Genomic DNA, 22,315 nt, shown 5'->3' with positions numbered 1-22,315 from the left:
GACTCACTGGAGAGTGATTCACTCAGAAGCAAGTATGCCTGCCCCTTGTATGTGCTCTCATAATTTCATTCCTTGAGACGCATCATTTCAGAAAAGGACGACTGTTATTCCACACTGGTGAGTACCGACCGCTGCATCCTCCATGGGATGCATTAGGTTAACGATAGAGGCGTGTGATGTGTGTGAGCGCGTGAGGCTGGCCCAGGGTACCGCACTGGAGGATGTGGCTGGCCAGTGAATGATGAAACACTTCACATGGATGTCATGAAGACTGGGCGGGAGGGAGGGTATTAATTTATGCGCATTTCTCGGAGAACAAATTGTGCCCGGGTAGAACAACGAGCCACATGGCACCGGTGTGACTTTGTTGGGTTCATCCTCTTTTAAATGCTCCATCTGTATTTTTCTCATTCTGGCTCAACCATCGGCCCGTTTCTTTCTTTCTTTTTCTTTTTTCCCCCCTTTTTTTTTTTTTTTTTTTTTGACTCATCATTCCTGAGTCATGTGCAGACAGGGAGGAAAAAAGGAAAAGCCTCTTTATCCTCTGCTTTAACTCAGACATACCCTGATTTGCCAGCAATAACTGCGATGCCTTTGCCCATCACTGCCTCAGCATCAGATGTCGTTTTTTCCCGGATTATGAAACGACGGCCTTTGCCTCATACAAACCAGGCTAATCTGGAAGCGGTAAAGGAAATCTATTAATCACTTAATCCCCTGGTTGGTGGGGGGGGGGGCATGTTGTATTTTAGCAACATGGGCGCGTCGGAACTGTTCCATCGCGTTTTATGAGGCTCTAGGGAAATTTAATGTCAAAAATATGTGAAATGCATCACCAAGATCACCCTAGGATGCTGAGATGTAAAGGACAAGGATGTTGCGCACCTAGCCCGCCTTTGGGTGGATTGTGTCCACACCCTTGAATCTTTCCGTGTGCTATTTATACTGAAACCGATGCCATGCAGGTAATACATTGTGATTATGTCTTTTATAGGACAAAAAGAGTATAACCCAATGCTTCCTCGGCTCTTTTAGTCATGGAACAGGCGCATGTCTGCGCGTATTTTCATCCTGAAAGTTGATATTTAGGGCTTTCCCCATCCCTGAGAGCTGCGGGGGGGAAGGAGTGTTTGGGTTCGTATGCAAATGGCCTCCTCCCTTCAATTATTCACGAGGGCTGGAAACGCGATAGTCTATACCTCCAGACCTGTCACTGTCCCGGTCACCTCCACAGCCAGGCCAATGCTCCCAGGGGTTATTGTTAGAGCAGCCATTCATACAGTAGATTTTGCAGCCTGCGTCAGCCATGTGATTTCCATGTGAGGACTAACTCTGCATCCCCGGGATAATAACACCCTTCTGCATTAAGGGGATAAGCAGGGAGTGTGAACTTACGGATTATGTTGTGTGAATGAATATATAGGATGTGCATGCTTAGAATCAGACTCAAACATTACTATTAAGATGGGTTTTTTTCATTTGTGCAAAAGGTTGGAGTTAGGTGGAAGGTGAAAGGTGAACAAAAAGTCAATTCTTGTCCTTGTTTTCAGAAGTTTGCAGGTTTTGTGTTATGCAAAGTTCATTCAGGGTCAGTCGGACGGCCATTTATGAGGGCAAACAAGAGGCTGAAAGTAAACACAAAAGTCAAACTAAACTGATGACTACACTCTTAGCAGTGGCTCATCATATGTGTTCCCTCAGTGACAAAGCAGTGACAGAATTTTCACTTTTATTGGCTCTTTACTGACTGAAATGTTTCCTCTTCTCCCCCATAGACACTTGGTGATAATGACGAACTAAACTTCGTGATCACTCAATCCTCCACAAACTGTCTCAAACCAAACCTTCAAACTCGCAGCTTTGCACGGTCAGAGTTCAGAAAGTGACATTTCACAGACGACCGGCCTTGCCCTTCCAGCCCGCCAACCACATAGACGTTCCACCCCTCGCCCTTGATTGCTTTATCAAATGCCCAAAAACAGCAAGGCCGTCAAGAGAGAGCTTGACGACGATGTCACAGAGTCTGTCAAAGACCTGCTTTCCAACGAGGACGCCTGTGACGATTCCTTCAAGAAGAGCTCGCTGATCGTCAACAACCATGAAGGGGAAGGGAAAGAGTGCGACGTGGAGGAAGGGGGATCGGACAGCGAGGAGGAGGAGCGCCCGGCCTGGAACAGCAAGCTCCAGTACATCCTGGCCCAGGTTGGCTTCTCTGTAGGCCTTGGCAACGTCTGGAGGTTCCCCTACCTGTGTCAGAAGAACGGCGGGGGTGAGTTACCGTCAGCAGACATCTGGAAGTTTCACTTTTGGCAACCACATGAGCAGTAGGAGTGATCAGTGTAGAACAACACAACTACGGGGATAGGCATAAGAAAACATCCAGATATTGATGGGTAACATTATTGACTAACCTTAAAAAATCTGTAAACAACAAACATATTGTATATTTCAGTGGACTAAATGAATATACGATTAATTTGATGAATGCATCAAGCTACATTTCAGTTAATCTATTTAGGATTTTCTTCACAATTGAACATCACTATGATTCAACTATGTACTGTATACGAGTTAAAGGACCATTCTGGGTATTGCAACGTGGCTTTCATTTAATATTTTTGGCTGACCATTCATAGAAGTTAATCAAGATTCATCTTAGTGTTGTTATTATTATTATTATTATTAGTAGTAGTAGTAGTAGTAGTATCATGTAACAAAACTCCAGTTGAAGTCCTCTATGCTACACACTCAAAGCTACACAAACTACTAGATAAATAATTGAAAAATCACTTTTCATGGTGGAGTGTTCAGGATGAGTAAAGAAGCTGCTTCATACTCTGGTGGTACAGCATTGGTAACTTATTTACAAAAGTAATTGCTGCAATCTGGAAATGCAAGTAATAAAACAATAAGATTGGTTGTAAATAATTCAACAGATTTGCTAAATGTTAATTGGAGGTAAAGCTGAAGAGGAGAGCACCCAAAATGGCAGTAAAATTACGTTTTGTACAGGAAAACCAAAGTCAAAGTTGCATCAGGAAGGTTGTCTGTAACCTGTGACAGTTTGTGTAATAAGTTTACCCTTTGCTCCTGGTTCCTCCATTTGACTAACCAGAAGACCTGTCTAAAACATGTCTGTGCATCTGATTACTCTGGCATCTTTCCACATCAGAATTCTTTGTAGCAATGTTGCCACATTGTCAGATCTCAGCAGGTAACTTGTGAGTACAGTGTTGTTACCTATAGAAATAATTGCCACAAAACTAAAAGATGCAAGTTGTAATTAACTGGAGTGATCTTTTAAATTGAGTACAGTTGGAGAATAAACCTGCAGTTAGCCAGCAATCATTTCACGTATGCTGACATGCTGAAAATTGTCAAATTAAGCACAAAATGTCGTGACGGTGAGGCATCAGGATCTTATGGGCGGGGGCTCGGATGAAACACTTGAACAAGTGTAAAGAAGACGACTGTAATTCTAGTTTCTGAGAGAAATGTATATTTAGCATCAACACGCACCAGACAGATGCTGGTATCATGTGCAGTGTGTTCAGTGCTGCCTGTGTCAGAAAGATGAAGTCCTTCCTATTTTGCACGCATCTGTCAAAGCCAGACTGCTCGGTGACCTTCAGCATCGACATGAGTGTCATGTGACCACCTGTGTCTCTGTCTGTGTGCAGTCTGCAAATCAAAACCACAATGCCCTGAAATGAGCACATGCAAGACCTGACCGCGGTCTGTACTCTAATGTGTACGTGTCCCGGGAAGGAGACAAGGTGTTGCACTTCCCACCTGGAGATTATGTAAAGCCATTGACTGACTCAAGAAAGCTGATTAAATGAAAACCGTCTCAGACAGGTTGTCTTAATCCATGTCAAGTTTATTTGTGTAGCCTATTGTTGTTGTGCCCGTGGCCTTTACTGAACCACAACAGCAACAGTTCCTGTTTTCGTCCGACTATCGAACAAGACACGGAAAAGTCCCTAGAATATTGTTAGCATGTAAGGAAAACAATGGGACCTTGATAAAGGAAAGTCCCCTGATCTTTAAAAGGACAGATGTGGAATAAGTTGTTGAAAAACCAATATTTATAATCTGCGTTTATTGACTTTTCTGTCTAACTACACATTTTATTACTTTACCATCGTGTTATTACAAGTCAAGGAACATGCTTAGTATATGGTATGCTTTACATCCCTATAGTATCGTCACAATGTCAATATTTACGTAATATATCAAATATTTGGTCAAAAAATATATACTTGATTTTTTTTTTACCAAGTCCTGGTATTTATGATGTGCTTTTGAGGAGATCTCAAAATATAGATATAAATATTGTATATTGTGAAATGGCCTAAAATACAATAAGTCTCAACTAAAAGTGTTATTACAAAGTATTAATATTAAAGGAGTTCATTGCTATCAACATTAATTAAATTATTTTGATTTTATTTGATTTTGCATAGATTTGCCATCATGTTATACTAATGCTGTATAAATGTATTGACCATATCATCCAGCTCTAATGCGCACCTAGAATTTTTGAACATGAATGTCAAACTCCCTTTGTCCATGCATTATTATGTGTCATTATCCTGTCAAGTAATTCCATTAGGGATCGTCTGTTTCAGCAGTGTGACGCAGCCAAAAACAGTTTAAAAAATACATATTCTTTCCACGAAAAGTTGCCAATGGCAGTAAATGAACAACATTTGTGTTAATCAGTAGAACAAAATCACAACAATGGTATTGTTATATACTTAAAGTCAATGAAATCAGTCCATTGAAAGGAAAAGTTCAATAATATAAAGTCTTTACATCGTTCCAAATTAAAGATCAGGTGGTGATGAGGGGGGAGGTCTGCGGACGGGGGATCTTTGATGGATGTGAGGTTTGATCGATGAAGTCTGTCTGAAGTTTGGGCAGCTTGGTAGAGCTTGAAAGACTTAGGAGGGCCAGCTGTGGGTGTGTGTGTGTGTGTAAAGTGAATCATGTTCTTACAAGTTTGTTCTTGTACATAATTTGCGTAAGACCCATCTGTTATTATCTGTGTGTGTGTGTGTGTGTGTGTGTGTGTGTGTGTGTGTGTGTGTGTGTGTGTGTGTGTGTGTGTGTGTGTACAGGGGCAATTCAGTTCAAATCATGACCTCTCTCTAGATCCTGTCATGTTTTCGTGTCTGTTTTAAACAGCTCTGGTCACCCTGCTGTGTTCAAATAATTAGATTACAATGGGGCAGGTCTGTGTGCCTGTGTGTGTTTTTGTATGTCATCTGTGTCTTTATCATCTCACACAACCACAGAAATCTATATATATATTGTGTGCAGTGTTCATACACGTGTATATACGTCATTGCCTTTCATCTACTTACTCTAATTGTCCTTTTATGGCTGCATGGCGAGTACAGAGGGGCCTTGTTCTTTGAGTGCTGAAGTTAAAAGGTTATTTTCATTTCATATTTTCAGTTCATATGAAACTGTAAAATAAAAAAAAGAGAGTGAAATCATTTTCAAAATGCTTGTTTTCAGTGCACGTAGTGCAAAACTAAACCATATTCAGCTTATCTTCAAGACAAACATTACATCTTCACATTAAAGGTGCTATTTGTAAGAAAAGTTGCTTTTCGAGTCTCATCCCTAACTCGTCAAATAATGACACTCTTGGATGGCGGCAAACCCGTCCTACAATCCCAAAGGATCGGGTTTTGATAAGTTGTGAATGAGACTCAAAAATCAACTTTTCTTACAAATAGCACCCTTAAGGAAACTTTGAAAATTGTACAGCACTTTTGCTTAAAAAATAACCAAAATGATTTATCAATCATGAAAATAGTTGCCAAGTAAAGTAAAGGTCAAGTAACTGATCAATCATCTAACCGTTTCAGAGCCCCAAAAAAGGCTTGACGAGTTTCCTGAAGAAAGGAACAATGATGAGTGATGATAGGTGGAACTAACATAAGTAACAAAATAACATATAAACTGAAGCACTGCAGCATTTTGAACGCTTAGAAGCGTAAGCTAAGAGGGCTAAGCAATAATAACAGTGTTATTAGTATTCACCTGATAAAGTTTATATCCTGGGTCTTGATGAATGAATGACACACCATACTGATCACTCTAAAAACAAGGATCAGCATCCTGTTAACATGGAAAATACTGGTTACGTTACAGGACACGCTGGAAGTCTCGCCCATAATTCACGCAAGGTGTCACGTGGGCTGGCAATAAGATTCATAAGAAAAAACAGGCATTCGATTTTAGATACATGGTCTAGGAAATGTAAACCATCGTCATATGGTTTGAGTAGCCTTTCATTCATAATTTACTGTTCATGTTGTCCCCCATCTTCATTGTCATTGCCATACAGACGTAACAACAGCTGCCTTGCGAGGCAGCCTGGCCAATCTATTTTGCCAGGCCTCAAGCTATGTGCTCGTGTCTGAACCACAGTGGTTTGGACCAATCCCCATATTCTGAGGAACTACTGTGAACTACAGGTGTGGTTCGGGTGTGACAGCAGAGAGAAATGCCATTGTTTTCTTGAAAACAATGGCTCCTCAAGAGGTTAACACAGATGCTGCTTCATCATCAGTTATATCACAACTGGGTAATATTTTTTCATTGAGAGATGAGCAAAGATTAGCACTGAAGGCTGCGTCTCCCAGCTGGCTTTGGCAGGAGTTTGATGAACCAACTGGCAATCTGAGGATAACTTAGGAACTTGTGATTCCTAACTGAGGAGATTCTTCAGTTAGGACATCCTAAACTAAGATAAGATTTCAGACTTTCAGACTGAGTAAGGTTTCTGTAATGAGTCATCATCCTGTGTTTTATTTCTCAGTGCATTTCTCCTCCATTCCATGAGAAAGTCTGTCAAATGATTTTCAAGATTGTTTTGATTTGGTCAGTCATTTGTTATTTCTTGTAATACAAATTGCATGCAGTGCTGCCAAAAAAACACAGAAATGTGTCTGGTCTGAACAGACTGGATAAACCAGCTACTTTACATTCATGTACTGTAAGAGAGAAGAACTGTGAAACTATTTTAAGAAAGATGAAATGCACTCTTTTCAGGCTGTTTGCTTTCTCAAAGTGCCATCAAAGTGTTTGAATGTCAGAGGGAGACTGTCGAGGGTTTTAAAAGACAATGGAAACCAGAGGAGGTTTTGATGTCGAAGCCTCCTCCCAGAGTGAGCTGTGTACTCTGTGAACCAGAATTAGATGTTGTAATATTAGAAACCAGTTATACTGCATACTGTACATATACAAACACACGTGCTTAAAACAACAGATAGACTCGCACACACAGGACTCAGGAAAGGATGTGAATGAACGTCCTGCCAGATGAAACAATAAACTGTGTTGAAACAGGGATGAAACTAATCTTCAAAAAAATACGCCCATGGCGGAAGTTTTGACACTGTCATCAATGACACATGGCAAACATCACAGCACCCTACCACGACCAACCACCAATGTAATGTTGTGGTGTAGCCTGCGAGGTGAGAGGAAAAAGGTCATAAAAGGGGATTTTCCGATCTTATTTTTCAAGTGCAAGCAACACTGCCGCAAAAAGGTGTGTTTTCAAGAAAGGGATGGCTGGTTTCTCCATTTGTAGCGTGACATCTTTGAAATGTGATGGTTTCAAAACCTGCAGCGCACACACAGGTGCTTTGATTTCACGTGAGAAAAATCTTCTGTGCTCCGTAAGGAACTGGAAGATAACAGGCACATTATCTTAAAATCTTCTTCCACTGAACATATCTTACCACCGGCCATTTCTCCTAAACAAAGACTTTTAGGTTCTCTTCCCACCATCATGTGCCTGGTAGTCTCACTGCTCACGGGCACTCTGACTGTCACGAGAGATGTGCCCCCCTGTATTTTATTGCACCACACTATTACAGCCTCTCCTAATGTTAGTCATTCACCCTGAAACCTTAATTCTAGAGAGGAATGTCATCTTTATAATGTGCCTCACAGTAATCCCACTGTAATTTTGGTAATTTTAGACTTCAGTATCTTTCCTGGTTTCCAGAATTTTTTTGATTGCACCACACGCCATGGGGGACGTATTAGGTGGAGACGCACAGATACAGCTCAGCAGATGTGTGTGTAGTAATTTGTGTGCGCATGTGTGTGTGTTGGGGAGATAATGAGACAGATACTGTTATGGAGGCTGCTGTGTATTTTTTATGTGCTTTTAGGCAAATGTGTCACCATCAGGGGGATGTTAGGCAGAAGTAGTTAAAGTTTAGGAGGCTGCTGCGTGAGTCTGAACGGTAGTAACCACGTGGCAGATAGAAAGATAAAGAAAAGCTGGTGTCTGTGTGTTTGTGTGTGTGTGTGTGTGTGTGTGTGTGTGTGTGTGTGTGTGTGTGTGTGTGTGTGTGTGTGTGTGTGTGGTGCCATGTGCCGCTTTCAGGAACTGAAGTGGTTTCACCTTACAGTTGTCTGATGACACTGTTTCCCTTCATTGCGTGTTCTTCGTCTAACTTGCTGTCTGTATTGTTTTGACTGGCAGGAGCGTACCTGGTGCCCTATCTCATCCTGCTGATACTGATCGGCATCCCGCTGTTCTTCCTGGAGCTCGCAGTGGGACAGCGGATCCGCAGGGGCAGCATCGGGGTGTGGAACTACATCAGCCCTCGGCTGGGGGGCATCGGCTTCGCCAGCTGTGTGGTGAGTCTGCAACTGGGGCCTGAATCAAGCCTCTTTATGACACATACACCCAGTGTCAGTATGTAACTAAGTACATTTAGTCAACTACTGCACAATTTTGAGGTACTTTACGTCAGTATTTTTCATTTTCTGCTACTTTATATTTAGGCAAATATTTGACTTTTTACTCCACCACATTTATTTGATCATTTCAGTCACTGGTTACTTTGCAGATTTCATGCTGCATCATAAAATAACGCACATTTTTTTACTATTTTATTCTATCTGCAATTAGATTAAAAAAACACTGATTCAGATCCAATAATCAGGCGATAGTCGACCCACAGTACAGTATATAGAAATATAATTGACCTCTACTTTTGATACTTAAGTACATTTAATATTAAATAGCTTGAAGCATTTTACTCAGGTACGATTCATTTCTCTTTTACCAAAGTGATATTTTAACATGATATCTCTACTCAAGTATGACTTTGAGGTACATTGTACAACACTGCAAAGAAGAGGTGAAGCAGAAGTATGAAGATTTGTCAACAGCACGGAAACAGTAGACATTAAATAATTATGCTGCTATAATAAATGAAATATGAGGAATAATACAATTTTAATTTAATTTTAAATTACACAATGTTTTCAGAATATACATATGAATCATGAAAAACATTTTAGACTAGAAATAAAGTTACGTTACATTGCTGCATTAAAATTAAAACTTTTTTTTTTTAGATTTGTATTTAAATTATCCAAATTTTTCTAATTATGAACAAACCCAGAGAAATCCATAATTAAAAACTGTATTTTTCATTTGGTCCCCTGTGGCTAAGGAGGAAGGAAGTTGGCTTTCATGGCTCAACATAACCTGAATAAAACTTACCTAAAATATTACCTTGTTTTATGAGCATTTCTGCCGGACTCATGTCAGATACATTTTCATTTTCAGTGGTGGTTGTTTAATAATGACACTCCAAACTCCACGCTATGTCACAAAATCATGGAAGTGCGTCTTTTGTTTCAAAGAGAGACCCCTATTGGCAGATATTACATAGCATACTGTTAATACCGTTCTATAAACAAATTAATACATTCTGACTTCAAAAGCAAACAGCTTGGACCCCAGGATAACTAGATATTTCATTTTAAAATGAAACACATTAAGGAAACATTTCTTTTGGAACATTGCTATATGTTAAAAATAATACAACCTATTTATAACCTGAAACCACTTCATTTTTATCTCTGGTGGAATACAGGAAGTGATGTAGTCTGCGTTACCAGCAGCAGCAACAGCGGAACTACGTGTTTGCACAATGGTCATTCATGCATGTCTAAATGAGGCAAGAGGAGAAGCAGCATTTCTGTAGTACAGAATCTCTACATCTCGAAAGATAATGTCTCGAGTCTCTTCTTGTTAGAGAAAAATTAACTTAATATTTGAAGATCAATGTCATGTTCGGTGCTTTACAGGATGATTTACACTGCTCCAGAGATGATTTTGAAACTAACTCGCCTCTCTCGCCTGTAGGTGTGCTTCTTTGTGGCTCTCTACTACAATGTCATCATCAGCTGGAGCCTCTTCTATTTCTCCCAGTCCTTCCAGCAACCTCTGCCGTGGCATGAGTGTCCACTCGTCAAGAACAAGACCAATACATGTAAGACACATCAGACTTCTTAAGACCAGATTCACCAACCGAGTCATTGTTACAGGCCACAGTCTAATTTTTAACTCCCTCCAGAAGCCTGAAGGGCTTTCATAGCTGAGGCATAACTTCTACCATTTTGTCCAAAGATGTGGTGCCAGAGTGTGAGAAGAGCTCGGCCACCACCTACTACTGGTACCGCGAGGCCTTGGACATCTCTAACAGCATCTCTGAGGGTGGAGGACTCAACTGGAAGATGACTGTGTGCCTGCTGGTTGCCTGGTCTATGGTTTGCCTCGCCATGATCAAGGGAATCCAGTCTTCTGGGAAGGCAAGTCTCTTGCATTGTTTGCTTCTCTTGATATTTTCTGCAGCACTTGCTCTTGCTCTCCACTTTAGGTTTCCACAAGCTCAAATACAAATATTGTACTCTGGTAAATGGGACCACAAACAAAAAGCCCCTTCCTGTCAAATGTTTAGGAAAATCCTCTCAGAAATACTTAGCTCACTTTAAGGTACAGTGCAAACTGAAGCCTGGTCCAAAGACGCTGCTAACTGACTCCTGTAATGTGACTTGACAAATTTTTCTAATGATTCAGTCTCAGATTTGACCCTGAGAGCTCATGTGATCTTGAGTGGGATCAGTTTCTGGATCAGCTTATTTTATCTCCGTGTAGCAAAGCTGACAGTAGCGTGACTAGCATCCGGAAGGATTAGCCCGCTGGCTAAAGGTTGGCGTTTGCTTGCAAACTCACCCGACTCCTTCCCCCCTTTATAGGCGATCTTTATCATTCCACACTTTCTCGTATCACATGACAAGCATTGGCCGGCGTACTTCCAGGGTCATAGTCAAGCTTGCGCTAATTGGAAAAATGGTCACACTTTTTAATCTTCCCAGAATTAGCTTTGATGGGGAAGTCATTTGATTCTGGTGTTATCCCCGCTTCTTATGTCAGGCCTGGGCCGGGTTGCAGCAGAGTGCAGGGTCAGAATTAATGCAGTATATTTCAGCGATCACATTTTTTCTCTGCAATACAGTAAGGTCTTAGATTTAAATGAACTTAACTGAATGAAATGAGTCTTTGTAATAGTGTCAAAATCATGAAGAATTAGCACCCAAATCTGTAGCTCTATTGGGATTTTTAGCCTCTTTTAGCTCATTAGTTTAGTTTTACAGCACATTCACTCTGCGGTTCAGTCTCAGCTGCATTCATCAAAGTGTTGTGCACAACTGTTTCCAACACAAAGGCGCTGATATAGCTGCTGTGCGCTAACCTGCCTGTTCACAGGAGATACGAAACTAGCGACTAGCTAGTGAGGAAAGTGGAACATCTAGCAGCTAAAGAACCTGATTTTTATCCCAGAAGATGGTGGAGAGTCACTTGTACCTTATTTATCAGGTAGTTGTGTTTCTCTGTGCCTGTTGGAAGTAAAGTTGGGAGTGGTTTGCCAACGTAACGTTAGCTGTAACAGCTTTTGACTGTGGTGGCTGTTTTTGACAGCATGTTTTGGTGTTATGAGCCCCTTCTGGCCAAAAAAAATATGCATCTTTAAAGATACGATCTTCAGGTTATTAAACATGGGGGTCAAACAAAATTTAACAGTAAGGTCTTAGATTTAAATGTACCTGACTCAATCAAATGAGTCTTGGTTTTACAGCACATTCATTCTGCGGTTCAGTCTCAGCTGCATTCATCAAAGTGTTGACTGCAGACACAAAGTTAGCGACTAGCTAGTGAAGAAAGTAGAACATCTAGCAGGTATGACCCAGATATTTGTCTCAGTAGTTGGTGGTGAGTAACTTGTACCTTATTAAGCAGGTAATCAGAAATATGACTCCAATGTGTCGCTCTGTGACTGTTGGAAGTGAAGTTGGCAGTTGTTTGCTAACGTAACGTTAGCCATTAAAGCTTTTCGAGCCAGTAGAATGTGGTGGCTGTGTATCAGACAGCTTGTTTTACCCCTAGTGACCAAAAAAATATTTTTCGTTTTCAGGTTATTAAACATTGGGTGAAACATTTTAGGTGAAAACAATCGAGTTTCACCTTTGCAGAAAATAAGGCTAATATACAGTGATATTTTTAGTCTGTATAGGTTCTTGTAATGGTGTGTGAAACCTTAGCTGTCAGCAGCTAAATACAAAGTTCTCACCTCTGTACCAGACATTGTCCTTAGCTCAGGTCTTATCCCAACAGCTGTCTGCTGTTTGCTTGGCTCCACTGAACCTTCGTCTTTTGCGCTGCATTCACCACAACAGCCACAGACAAAACAAGATGGACGTCCTCAACAACAGAGGTGATTCAGTCTTGCAGTGTGCCACGATGGTTTTGCAGTGCCAGACAATCTCATTTCCCCTGTCTGTCTGTCTGTCGCTTCCTGGAAAGGATAACCATCTTGCTGGTAACCACAATCATTGTCACAATCACTGTCAGCTCATTTGGAGGGGTTGTATTTGCATAAGGGATGTTCAAGTCCTTCCACTGACATCGTAGAAAGAAAAAAAAAAGAATGGCTAAACAAATATATTAAGGAAATGACTCTTTATTTTTGCAAGCAGACAAAGAGAACCACCCAAGCTACTGATTTACTGAACAGTTTGAGCCAGATGGTCTTCCACCAACTACCTGGTGTGTTTGGATGGCCTTTTGAGTTGGCCAGAGTAGAAATGGGCATGAACTTTTCCTTGAAGGGGCCAGCTCGAAGCGTCTTTGAAGTGTAATCAGCACTGTGTGGTACAAAAGAATATTAATGCCCTCTCCATCAATGCTCACAAAAGCCTTTTCCAAGGAATATCCCCACTGCGATCTGCATTTCTCTCCCATTCGTGTGTGTGGGTGGGCGTGAAAGGGATCAGACCATTTTGGTTACCATGGTTATACGCGCTCTTTTGGCTTGGCTTGATTGTCAAGAGTGTGGCAAGGAAAGAGGGGAGGGGGCATGATTGGCTTACGATGAGGGAAGGAAGAGAGGGGGCTCGCATGGATTTAGTAACATAGCGGTGAAGTTCATCGAAAATATTTGAAAGAGATTAAAAGAAGCCTTTAGATTACCTCCGCACTGTGTTTGAAAAATCTCAACAATAACATATCTCTGTCACCATGGGAAAACTGAACATTTTGTTTTTGAAGATTACAGCGCAGTTCTCAGAAGATGACCTTTGCGAGAGGCACATGCTATCTGGCATGACGCGTAATCTTTAATAATAAAAGTCCCTTTTTTGATGGAACACAAGACCGAGGTTACAAAGGAGCAGTCGTCTTCTTATCACACAAAATAGCAGCCTGTTTGGCTTTGTGCTGACCAAGGCCACGACTGTGTTCTTAAACAAGAGCACAACGCTGGGAGGTGTGATCAGAAAAGCGCTGACAAGAGCTGCAGCTGAAAAGTTAAGCACAGAAAAGTGTTCCAACTGTAACATTTTGCTCTACATTTTGTGATGAATGGTGATTTTAAGTTCCTTGAAGAAAATGTATTTCAAAGCTGTGATGTGCCATTTCACACTTGCCATACAACCGACTTTGTGTCCGTGCTGCTGTCAAGAAACAAACCTGTAAAATGTGTCTGTGTGCGGTCACTGCACAACAGGAAGTTCCCCAGTGTAATTAAATTTCATTTTATGCTTCAAAACGGCACATTAGCAGAAAACAAAGCTAGGGGACAAACATTTTAGACACGGAAAATTACAAAAATACTTGTTTACAATCAAGCTGTCAAAATATATGAATGAATCCTGCTTTCCCTCTAAGACGAGTCATTACACTATCTCCCTCAGAGCTACATGTGGACCACCGTGTAGTAGACGTAATGTCTCTGAATCAACTATGACTCAACCTTCAACCATCTCCTAGTGCCTGCCCTGCACCCACACCCCTCTGCCGGTCCTGTAAGCCCACGTGTCACAGTGCAGCGGCTGAGTCAGGCCTCTCGCTCTTTAAGTAACACCTCGTCTGCACAGAAATGGAGAAAAAAGGACAAGAGGCCCGCTGTCTAATTAGCAAGATGACTGGACAAAGGGTGCTGCACAGGCTCAGCAGCTACCAGTTCTGGCCTGGGACCCTGGTTACACAGCTTATAATACCTTCAGTCACTTCTACATTGAAGATGTTTAAAAATGTAAAGACATGCCATCGAATTGCTCAGATCACCCTCCTTTTTGCACAATTTGATGTCAAATTATCTTGATTGCCACTGCATAAATAGTAAGACAGTCAGATCACACCACGTTTATTTTTACACTCTGTTGTCTGACAAGTGTTCTTCAAAGAGGAACTGAACACAGACACGATTTATAAATATTTCTCTAGAAATCAAGAAACCCATTATATATACTGGGTAAAACACAATCTGGCATGTTCTGAATGTTAGAAACACATTTTGTCCTTGCTGCGTATCAATTGTTCAGTTTCATGTCTTACAAGTCACAGTGTGACACGCTGTTCCAGACTGACTTTATTGAAGTTTAGGTGGTTTAACAGGATGTTTTTGTCTGCTTGCAGGTGATGTACTTCAGCTCCCTGTTCCCCTACGTTGTGTTGATTTGCTTCCTGGTGCGGGCTCTGCTCCTGAAGGGCTCTGTGGATGGAATTCGACACATGTTCACACCAAAGGTAATTCACATTTTAAGCCACTTGAACTGTTCAAGAGCAAATTCAGAGCAAGGAAGCTTTTGGGAGTTAAATGAGGTCACCAGAGAAAAATGTTTCTTTGAGGTATTTATCTTGATTGCGGGGAGTAGAAAAACGGGGGTAAAAATGGTCACAGTTCAAGACCTACATCAAGTTTACTATCTTACATGATAAAAGGAAAGCATCAAATCCTCACATTTGACCGATCGATCAGCTGACCGAGCACCATTTGTTAGAAATGTTAGATATCCCCAACTGAACATTTGGAGTGCACATCAAGGCTTTCTGTGGCATCAAGCAGCCACTGTTAAATTAAAATCGCTCCCTGTTAAAAAAAAAAGTGTCTGAACTCAAAAATTACATCTCCGCTGTAATAGGCCGGCTCTTCAGCAGCAACAGACCAATGGCACCTCAGGCTGAAGAATCATGTCACCATGGAAACAGGAGTTACTGAGGCATTATGTAACGGACCAGCCGAAGACGCTCAGATGCAGCAGAGTCTGTCTGTCTGTCTCGCGTCTGCTCTGTCTCACCGGTCGTCATCTTATGACTTCAAATGACACTGTCTTCCGTGTACCTGCAGACATCAAAGTCCTGCTGGGTGTGTGTTCTGCTTTGTGCCCGGAACAATTTGAGACGCTTGTAACAGAAAACCAACACGCGGCAACTGTCAAGGTGCCAGATGTCATGTGGCACGATTGTACATTGAGAGTCTGCAAAATACAAGCAGATATAAACGCAATGATATCAGATAAATGGAAATGATGGACTGTTGATTAAAATGCATCCGTGAATTAACTTCGGAGACAAACTCGTGAAGTGTATTGTCCCCAAAGTCTAATTTCTCTTGCAGCCTCTTGCGGACAACAAAAATATGTAAACACATGCTAAAACCCCCAAACTAGGTCCAATAAAACATGCGGCAGCATAACACCCAACCATCAGCGTCCAACCTAAATGTCAACCACTGTTGCTCAGTAATCTGCAGTAATTTTACAGCATTAATTTAATGTATTTATAGCCATATATTTATGTGTACAGCTGCAAATGTGAATTATAGACAATTTCTTAGCTTAAGAAGAACATACACCTATATCTCATATATTAAAATAAATATAACGATTTCCCTTCAGCGATATCAAACTCAGTCATATCTTTACCCATACTGTGTTTTCAGTTGGAGATCATGTTGGAGGCCAAGGTGTGGCGAGAGGCGGCCACGCAGGTCTTCTTCGCCCTGGGCCTCGGCTTCGGGGGCGTCATCGCCTTCTCCAGCTACAACAAGAGGGACAATAACTGCCACTTCGATGCTGTCTTGGTGTCTTTTATCAACTTCTTCACCTCCGTGCTGGCCACCCTGGTGGTGTTTGCAGTCCTGGGCTTTAAAGCCAATATAATGAACAGCAAGTGTGTTGCACTGTGAGTACGAGCTTCCTCTCACATATAGATATTTATAGACATCGATGTAGATATAGTGGCATTTCCTGCCGATGATCAAAGAGCTGATCTAGACGTTCAAGTGTGAGTGTAACTCACAGTCTAGTCATGATGCGGCTCGTAGTATTTTTTATTCTTTAGACATTGTAAAAGCAGAGAAGGATGCAGTTTGGGGTAGGATGTTTTAAGTATAAAGTTCAACTTTACCACCTCCAAACAGCGATTGCTCACTCGTGTACTCATAGTGCATATAGAGATTGGGATTTTTTAATTCTAACCATTCCAAAACCAAAAACACAAGAACGCAAGTGTCAGCAATGTGTAAAAATGATAAAGAGCAGATAAAGTGTCTTTAGTTGCTGACCTGTAAAAACTTCTGCCTGTTTTTTAGGAACACTCACAAGATTGTGGCGTTGTTGGGGAATGGCATTGAAGAAAGCCTGATCCCTCACCACATTAACCTCACCCAGGCAAGTGGGATCAGTGCTGAGGACTACCATCAGATGATAGAGGTCATCAAAAAGGTGCAGGAGGGCGACTTTCCGAAACTGGGACTGGAAACCTGCAGCATCGAGGCCGAGCTCAATAAGGTACGTGCAAAAATGTAAAAAAAAGTTAATAGAGAGTTAGACGAGAGGATTGATACCACTCTCATATATATTTTGTAAATATGAGGCTATAGCAGCCGGTTAGTTTTCTGTTAGACTGTTGACTGATAGCTTAGCACAAAGACTGGAAACTTGGGGAAACAGCTAACCTGACGCTCGCTTATAATAATAACGCAAATGTTGAACTATTCCTTTTACTCCATCAGAATAACAACATGTGATACAAAAATTATGTTAAGCTGCTGTTAAACATCCGATGCTTACCCAATAAAAACTTTACAGCAAAGGGAGGGGATTATGACTTAATTTAAAACAGATGAGACTGTTGGGTTTTCATTGTACATACCTCAACTGGGGTAAAATAAAGGCTCTTCTTCTTCTTCTCTCACCCTTACAGGCGGTCCAAGGCACAGGCTTGGCCTTCATTGCCTTCACAGAGGCCATGACTCACTTCCCAGCCTCGCCCTTCTGGTCCGTCATGTTCTTCCTCATGCTGGTTAACCTCGGCCTGGGCAGCATGTTCGGCACCATCGAGGGCATCCTCACTCCGCTGATAGACACTTTCAAAGTGCGCAAGGAATTTCTTACAGGTTAGATTGAGCAGCTTTTTGTGTCCAGGCCCTTCAATTTGAAGTTGTTCTGTAGTGTTAAGTAAAGGGACTGTGATCCTATGGGTCATGCAGGTCCCAACAAATGTTGTGGGTGCAGGATATATGGTGCAAATGCGGGTGGATGCAGGATTGCAAAAAGTGTTGCGCAGACTTCTTGTACTGTATGTTGAAAACTGAGGTAAGATTTAACTTAATCCCTGGATGTCTGTGAAATCTGAAGCAACTCCAATCGGAAATATTCAACCTCTTCATATATGGAGAGGTTATCTGATATGAATGTACAGAATTTTATATTTATACATATGCAAATTAACAAGGACATTACAGTACAGTACATCAAACTGCCAAACCATTTCCAGCGTAAAGTATAGTATAAGTAGTAGCATAAATAAGTATTATTGTGACAAATGTGTCTAAATGTGTATTTTATAATATTATGTTATATAACAGATTTAATGGTCGATTTTGGCCAATAAAATCTGTAAATCAGAGATGGACACCGGTGTATTTGTTGTTTACTGTCTAAATGCATTAATGTTCGCACGATCAGCCCCTAAAATCAAGTATCGGTCAATGCTCAAAGCCTCAGCAATATGGTTTTTTTTTCTTATTTTTGCAAAGCAGCTGCTACTTGATTCCCTAGACATCCATTAACTAAAGCTCAGACACTCGAACATACCATACAGTATCAGCATTCTATACCTTTATACAGCATTCAGAGGCAGAGGAAAAAGGAATACCCGTTTACTAAGGCACCCAAAATTGAACCATTCCCACATATAGTGGTGTAGATAGAAACAAAGAAGCAGCAACATCACAGGTTTGATTAATGATGCTCCTGACTCAGTGGTGCTACACACTACACTGAACAGATGTGGGCCATCCCTCCGGTCGTTTGACTCCATCAGCTTTAAATGCACTCCATTTTAGCTCAGTTTATCTCTGCTCCTCTTATTTGAGATTGGCAGTGAGTGGAGGAGTAACGACAATAATTAATCGCACTGTAACTAACAACCTGCTTCTCTCCTGCAGTGGGAGTCTGCGTGATGGCCTTCTCCATTGGTCTCCTGTTTGTTCAGCGCTCAGGGAACTACTTTGTGGCCATGTTTGACGATTACTCTGCCACTTTGCCTCTGCTCATAGTGGTCGTACTGGAGAACGTGGCAATCGCTTGGGTCTACGGGATTGACAAGTAAGTAAACAATGTCATCATCTGTATATTGTTGCAACTTTTTCTGAATTGCATATCAAACAAGTGCAGAATTTAATGGCTATTTAAGTCTTGAAACTAAGTAGAAAAACAGCTATCATATCAAATCGAGTTTGGCCTATATTAAAAAAAAATACCTAGTTCAGTTTTCATTACATGGAAAAAGATAAGAAAACTACAGACAAAGCAATCACAATTTGGATTTTTGGGAAGTTTTGTTTCAAATATTTTTAACAAACAATCTTTAAAAACCTAAAATGGTATTTTTATCAATGTAAATTTTTATACACAAGTAGAAAAAAATAGGAGACCGCTTTTTTTCTACCTTGCATACCCTTAAAAGGTTGGAGTGTGCACTCACTTATGTCCAATAACTTAATAATTAATTATTTCTAGATGCTGTATGTATTTCCTGTAAGAACCAGCTGTTACTGAAAGTTCAGTAACACCTTTGATCCGTTACACCACCATTTCTAGCCCACTATTTTTGGAACCAATTAATGTGTGCATGGTTTAAATTAAAACATGTAAAATGAGCCATGAAACCATATGTAATCATCATGTAAAGGGCATCGGGTTTATATAGCAGTATTATGAAACTATTGTGAATTCTGTACCACAAGCATCTGATCTCACCTCCTGCTGTGCCACCTCTCTCAGATTCTTTGAAGACCTGAAGGACATGCTCGGCTTTACACCGTACCGCTTCTACTATTACATGTGGAAGTACATCACGCCCATCCTGCTGCTGGTCCTCCTATGCAGCAGCTTCATCCAGCTGATCATGACGCCGCCCAGCTACAGTGCCTGGATACAGGAAGAGGTGAGTAAATGTCTCCGGTTTGTTTCTCTTGGGACCAGGAATCAATGGGGGTGGAAGTTCTCCAAACCTGGAACAAGTTAAAAGCAAATTAAAAGGTTCAAAGTAAATGAGGCAGTAGCTAAAAATGGTGGAAAAAAGACAAAGTTTTCACAGATAAACACATGTTCAGGCGTCTTTTAACCCTCAGACAATCAACAGGATGTGTGGTCTGCCCCAGAGACATTCAAGCACCTGTTTGATCACATCAAGAGAAAATTAGTCATTTTAAAAGCTTTAGTAAGTGGAGTAAAGGCCAAATGGGGAAAAGTGTCCCCGCATGCACTCAGTCCAGTGAGGCTAACACTTCTCGGCTCACCCGGACAGCTAATTAAATTCACCTGCAGCTGAACTAAGCCTCATTATGAGATGGATTTACCTTACCTGAGTGAACACAATGAATGGTCATCTGTTCTTGACATGCAGACTCATAATAAATTCAAGTAGACCCTGAAATGAAGCGGTGAGAGCAGGGCTGCAACTAACACACATTTTCATTACCATAAAAAACAACTTTTGATTAATAGATTTTGTTGCTTCATTAAGATTAATACATACTTTACAATAAAATGACTGGTTGTAATTGTTTAAGATAGTTGTATTTTATTACCACTCAGTTATTTTAATCATAACTATTTTACATGACTGTACTTTGTGTAACTGAATATTATTTTACATTATTTACATTTTTACATTTTGAATGGCTTTGGCTATTTTTACTAGCCCGTTGTGGGACTGCTTTTGCTTTGTTAGCATTTCTCTTTTATATGTTTTCTTTGTTTTGTTTGACTTGATGTCATTGTAAATAAGTTACAATGGTTAACGCTCAAAGATCTCTCGAGTATAAATATAGCTTGATTGATTATCATAAGCTAGCAATGCGCCTTTTAGGTTACCTATGCTTTTAGCAGCTACTGACTCTGAAGTGAGAACAACTGTCTTAACATCTAACAAGCAAATGTGTTAATAATGCTATTATTATTTTATTGTTTACACAAGATGAGGTGCCACAACCTGAGTGGCTATTTCAACAATTTCTTGAGGGAAAGAGTCCCTGCGTCCCTGAGTGTTTCTCTCATTTAAACTCTAAATTATGAGCACTGGAAAATTCAAAAATGACAACATTCAACATTTCACACTACTTACTAACGTGCTGTCTAATTTTGTCTGTCTTCCAGGCCAGTGAGCAGACCATGCGCTTCCCTACATGGGGCATCATAGTCTGCATCTCCCTGGTGGTGATGGCCGTCATGCCGGTGCCTGTGGTCTTCGGCTTGCGCTACTTCAACATCATCGACGAGAACACCAGCGGCCTTTCCACCGTCTCCTACAAGAAGGGTCGCATCATCAAGGAGAGCGCCCGGCCGGGGGAGGATGATGACGCCAGCCTGATCCAAGGCAAGTCGCCCAGCGAGGCGCCCTCGCCGATGCCCGGCAACAGCATCTACCGCAAGCAGAGCGGCAGCGGAGGCACTGATGCGGACACCGCACCCAACGGCCGTTATGGTATTGGTTACTTGATGGCTGACATGCCGGATATGCCCGAGTCGGACTTATAGACTGACTGTATAGTAAGCCCTGCCCGGCCATACCGGCTGGCCACTCCTCCCCTCCAACCCTCTGCGTGCGTTTAATTGGCCGTATCATCCATGTAATTTCACTTGTAAAGTATATTCTTTGTAGATATTGTAGCTGCTCTCTTATTTGTCGTCTCTGAACCTTATATGACTGTCTACCTTAAAAAAGGTGTGGGAATAAATGTCATCCTTGTCTAACCCTTTTGCTTGGCTGCATCCCAAACTCATCTGTAGCTCCTGCTGCCTCCAGCCTTTGCTTTCTCCTCCTTGCAGATGCTATAGAAAAGTAAAATTGTAAGCAATAAGGTGGATGCTCCACAGGGCCTACTTGAACAAGAATCTGCACAGAGGAGCCTGCAAAGGGGCGGGTTAGGAGGTAAAGAGGTCACCTTGGGACTGTATCTGTGTCTATGGGCAGTGTAAATCAAGCCAGCTCTGAGTCCTGCTGTAAAATAAGTGGCTGTGTACATTATGACCCCTAACTGCTGGCCAACAAGTACTCAGATTACTGTAGTAGCAGTGTAGCCGCTCTGGATGGCGTAACGATGCAAGAAGAGATTTTTGTTGGTGAAAGTTCAGGTCAACCGAGTTCAAACAGCGAGAGGATGGCCTTTGAAAACCACTCCCATGATTGTTTGAGACAAAAGTGTGCCTAAGTAATTTATATTTGTTTATAGAATACATGATGGACGTTGTATATTTAAGGTATTCTGTAAATATAATATAAATATTATAAATATATTTATCTTGATAGTTTGGATATCAGAACACCATGTTTTTAAGGTTCAGAAGTACTTCAATCCCTTAACTCCTGTGTCTTCGTTTTTTTTACATTTTACTAATGTGCTGTCAATGTTTGAGAGGACTCCTTGTAAATAATTTTTCCATGAAATGGCTTCAAATGCAATGTCTTTTTTCCCTCGTCGAGATTAAAGATCAAATATGGTCCATACCCTGAAACTGATGCTTCTGATTGTTTTTGTCACTTCGAATTGAATTTCTCATCAGGACAAATTTCAGGTTGTTCCCAATACGCATGTCATTATTCCTCTGAAATGACAGATATAATGTA

At 41.1% G+C, this 22,315-nt stretch overlaps 1 protein-coding gene across 2 annotated transcripts; it reads left to right on the top strand.

The window, feature by feature from the left end:
- On the top strand, positions 1–22,203 carry slc6a15 (solute carrier family 6 member 15). 2 transcript variants are annotated; one of them, XM_084365084.1, is made up of 12 exons: positions 1–117; positions 1,776–2,269; positions 8,522–8,679; positions 10,202–10,328; positions 10,466–10,647; positions 14,813–14,923; positions 16,119–16,360; positions 16,770–16,968; positions 17,384–17,576; positions 18,630–18,789; positions 19,468–19,630; positions 20,845–22,203. In XM_084365084.1, the coding sequence occupies exons 2-12, from the start codon at positions 1,969–1,971 to the stop codon at positions 21,223–21,225; spliced, it is 2,217 nt and encodes a 738-aa protein (XP_084221210.1). In that variant the 5' UTR covers positions 1–117; positions 1,776–1,968; the 3' UTR covers positions 21,226–22,203. The 2 variants fall into 2 exon arrangements, with proteins under 2 accessions (XP_084221210.1, XP_084221211.1); XM_084365085.1 differs by lacking the exon at positions 1–117 and adding an exon at positions 546–687.
- The last annotated feature ends 112 nt before the right edge of the window (positions 22,204–22,315 follow it).

The sequence above is a fragment of the Pagrus pagrus genome, assembly GCF_965226575.1.
Source record: "Pagrus pagrus genome assembly, chromosome: 10".
Lineage (NCBI taxonomy): Eukaryota > Metazoa > Chordata > Actinopteri > Spariformes > Sparidae > Pagrus > Pagrus pagrus.
The sequence above is the reverse complement of the archived record's forward strand: the minus strand, read 5'-3'. Positions and strand labels throughout refer to the sequence as shown.

Excerpts from the sequence above, each read along its gene's own strand:
- slc6a15 (XM_084365084.1), top strand. The coding sequence starts at position 1,969 with ATGCCCAAAAACAGCAAGGCCGTCAAGAGAGAGCTTGACGACGATGTC. Across the intron at positions 16,361-16,769 it reads AACAGCAAGTGTGTTGCACT|GAACACTCACAAGATTGTGG; the intron begins GTGAGTACGAGC and ends CCTGTTTTTTAG. Across the intron at positions 18,790-19,467 it reads TGGGTCTACGGGATTGACAA|ATTCTTTGAAGACCTGAAGG; the intron begins GTAAGTAAACAA and ends CACCTCTCTCAG.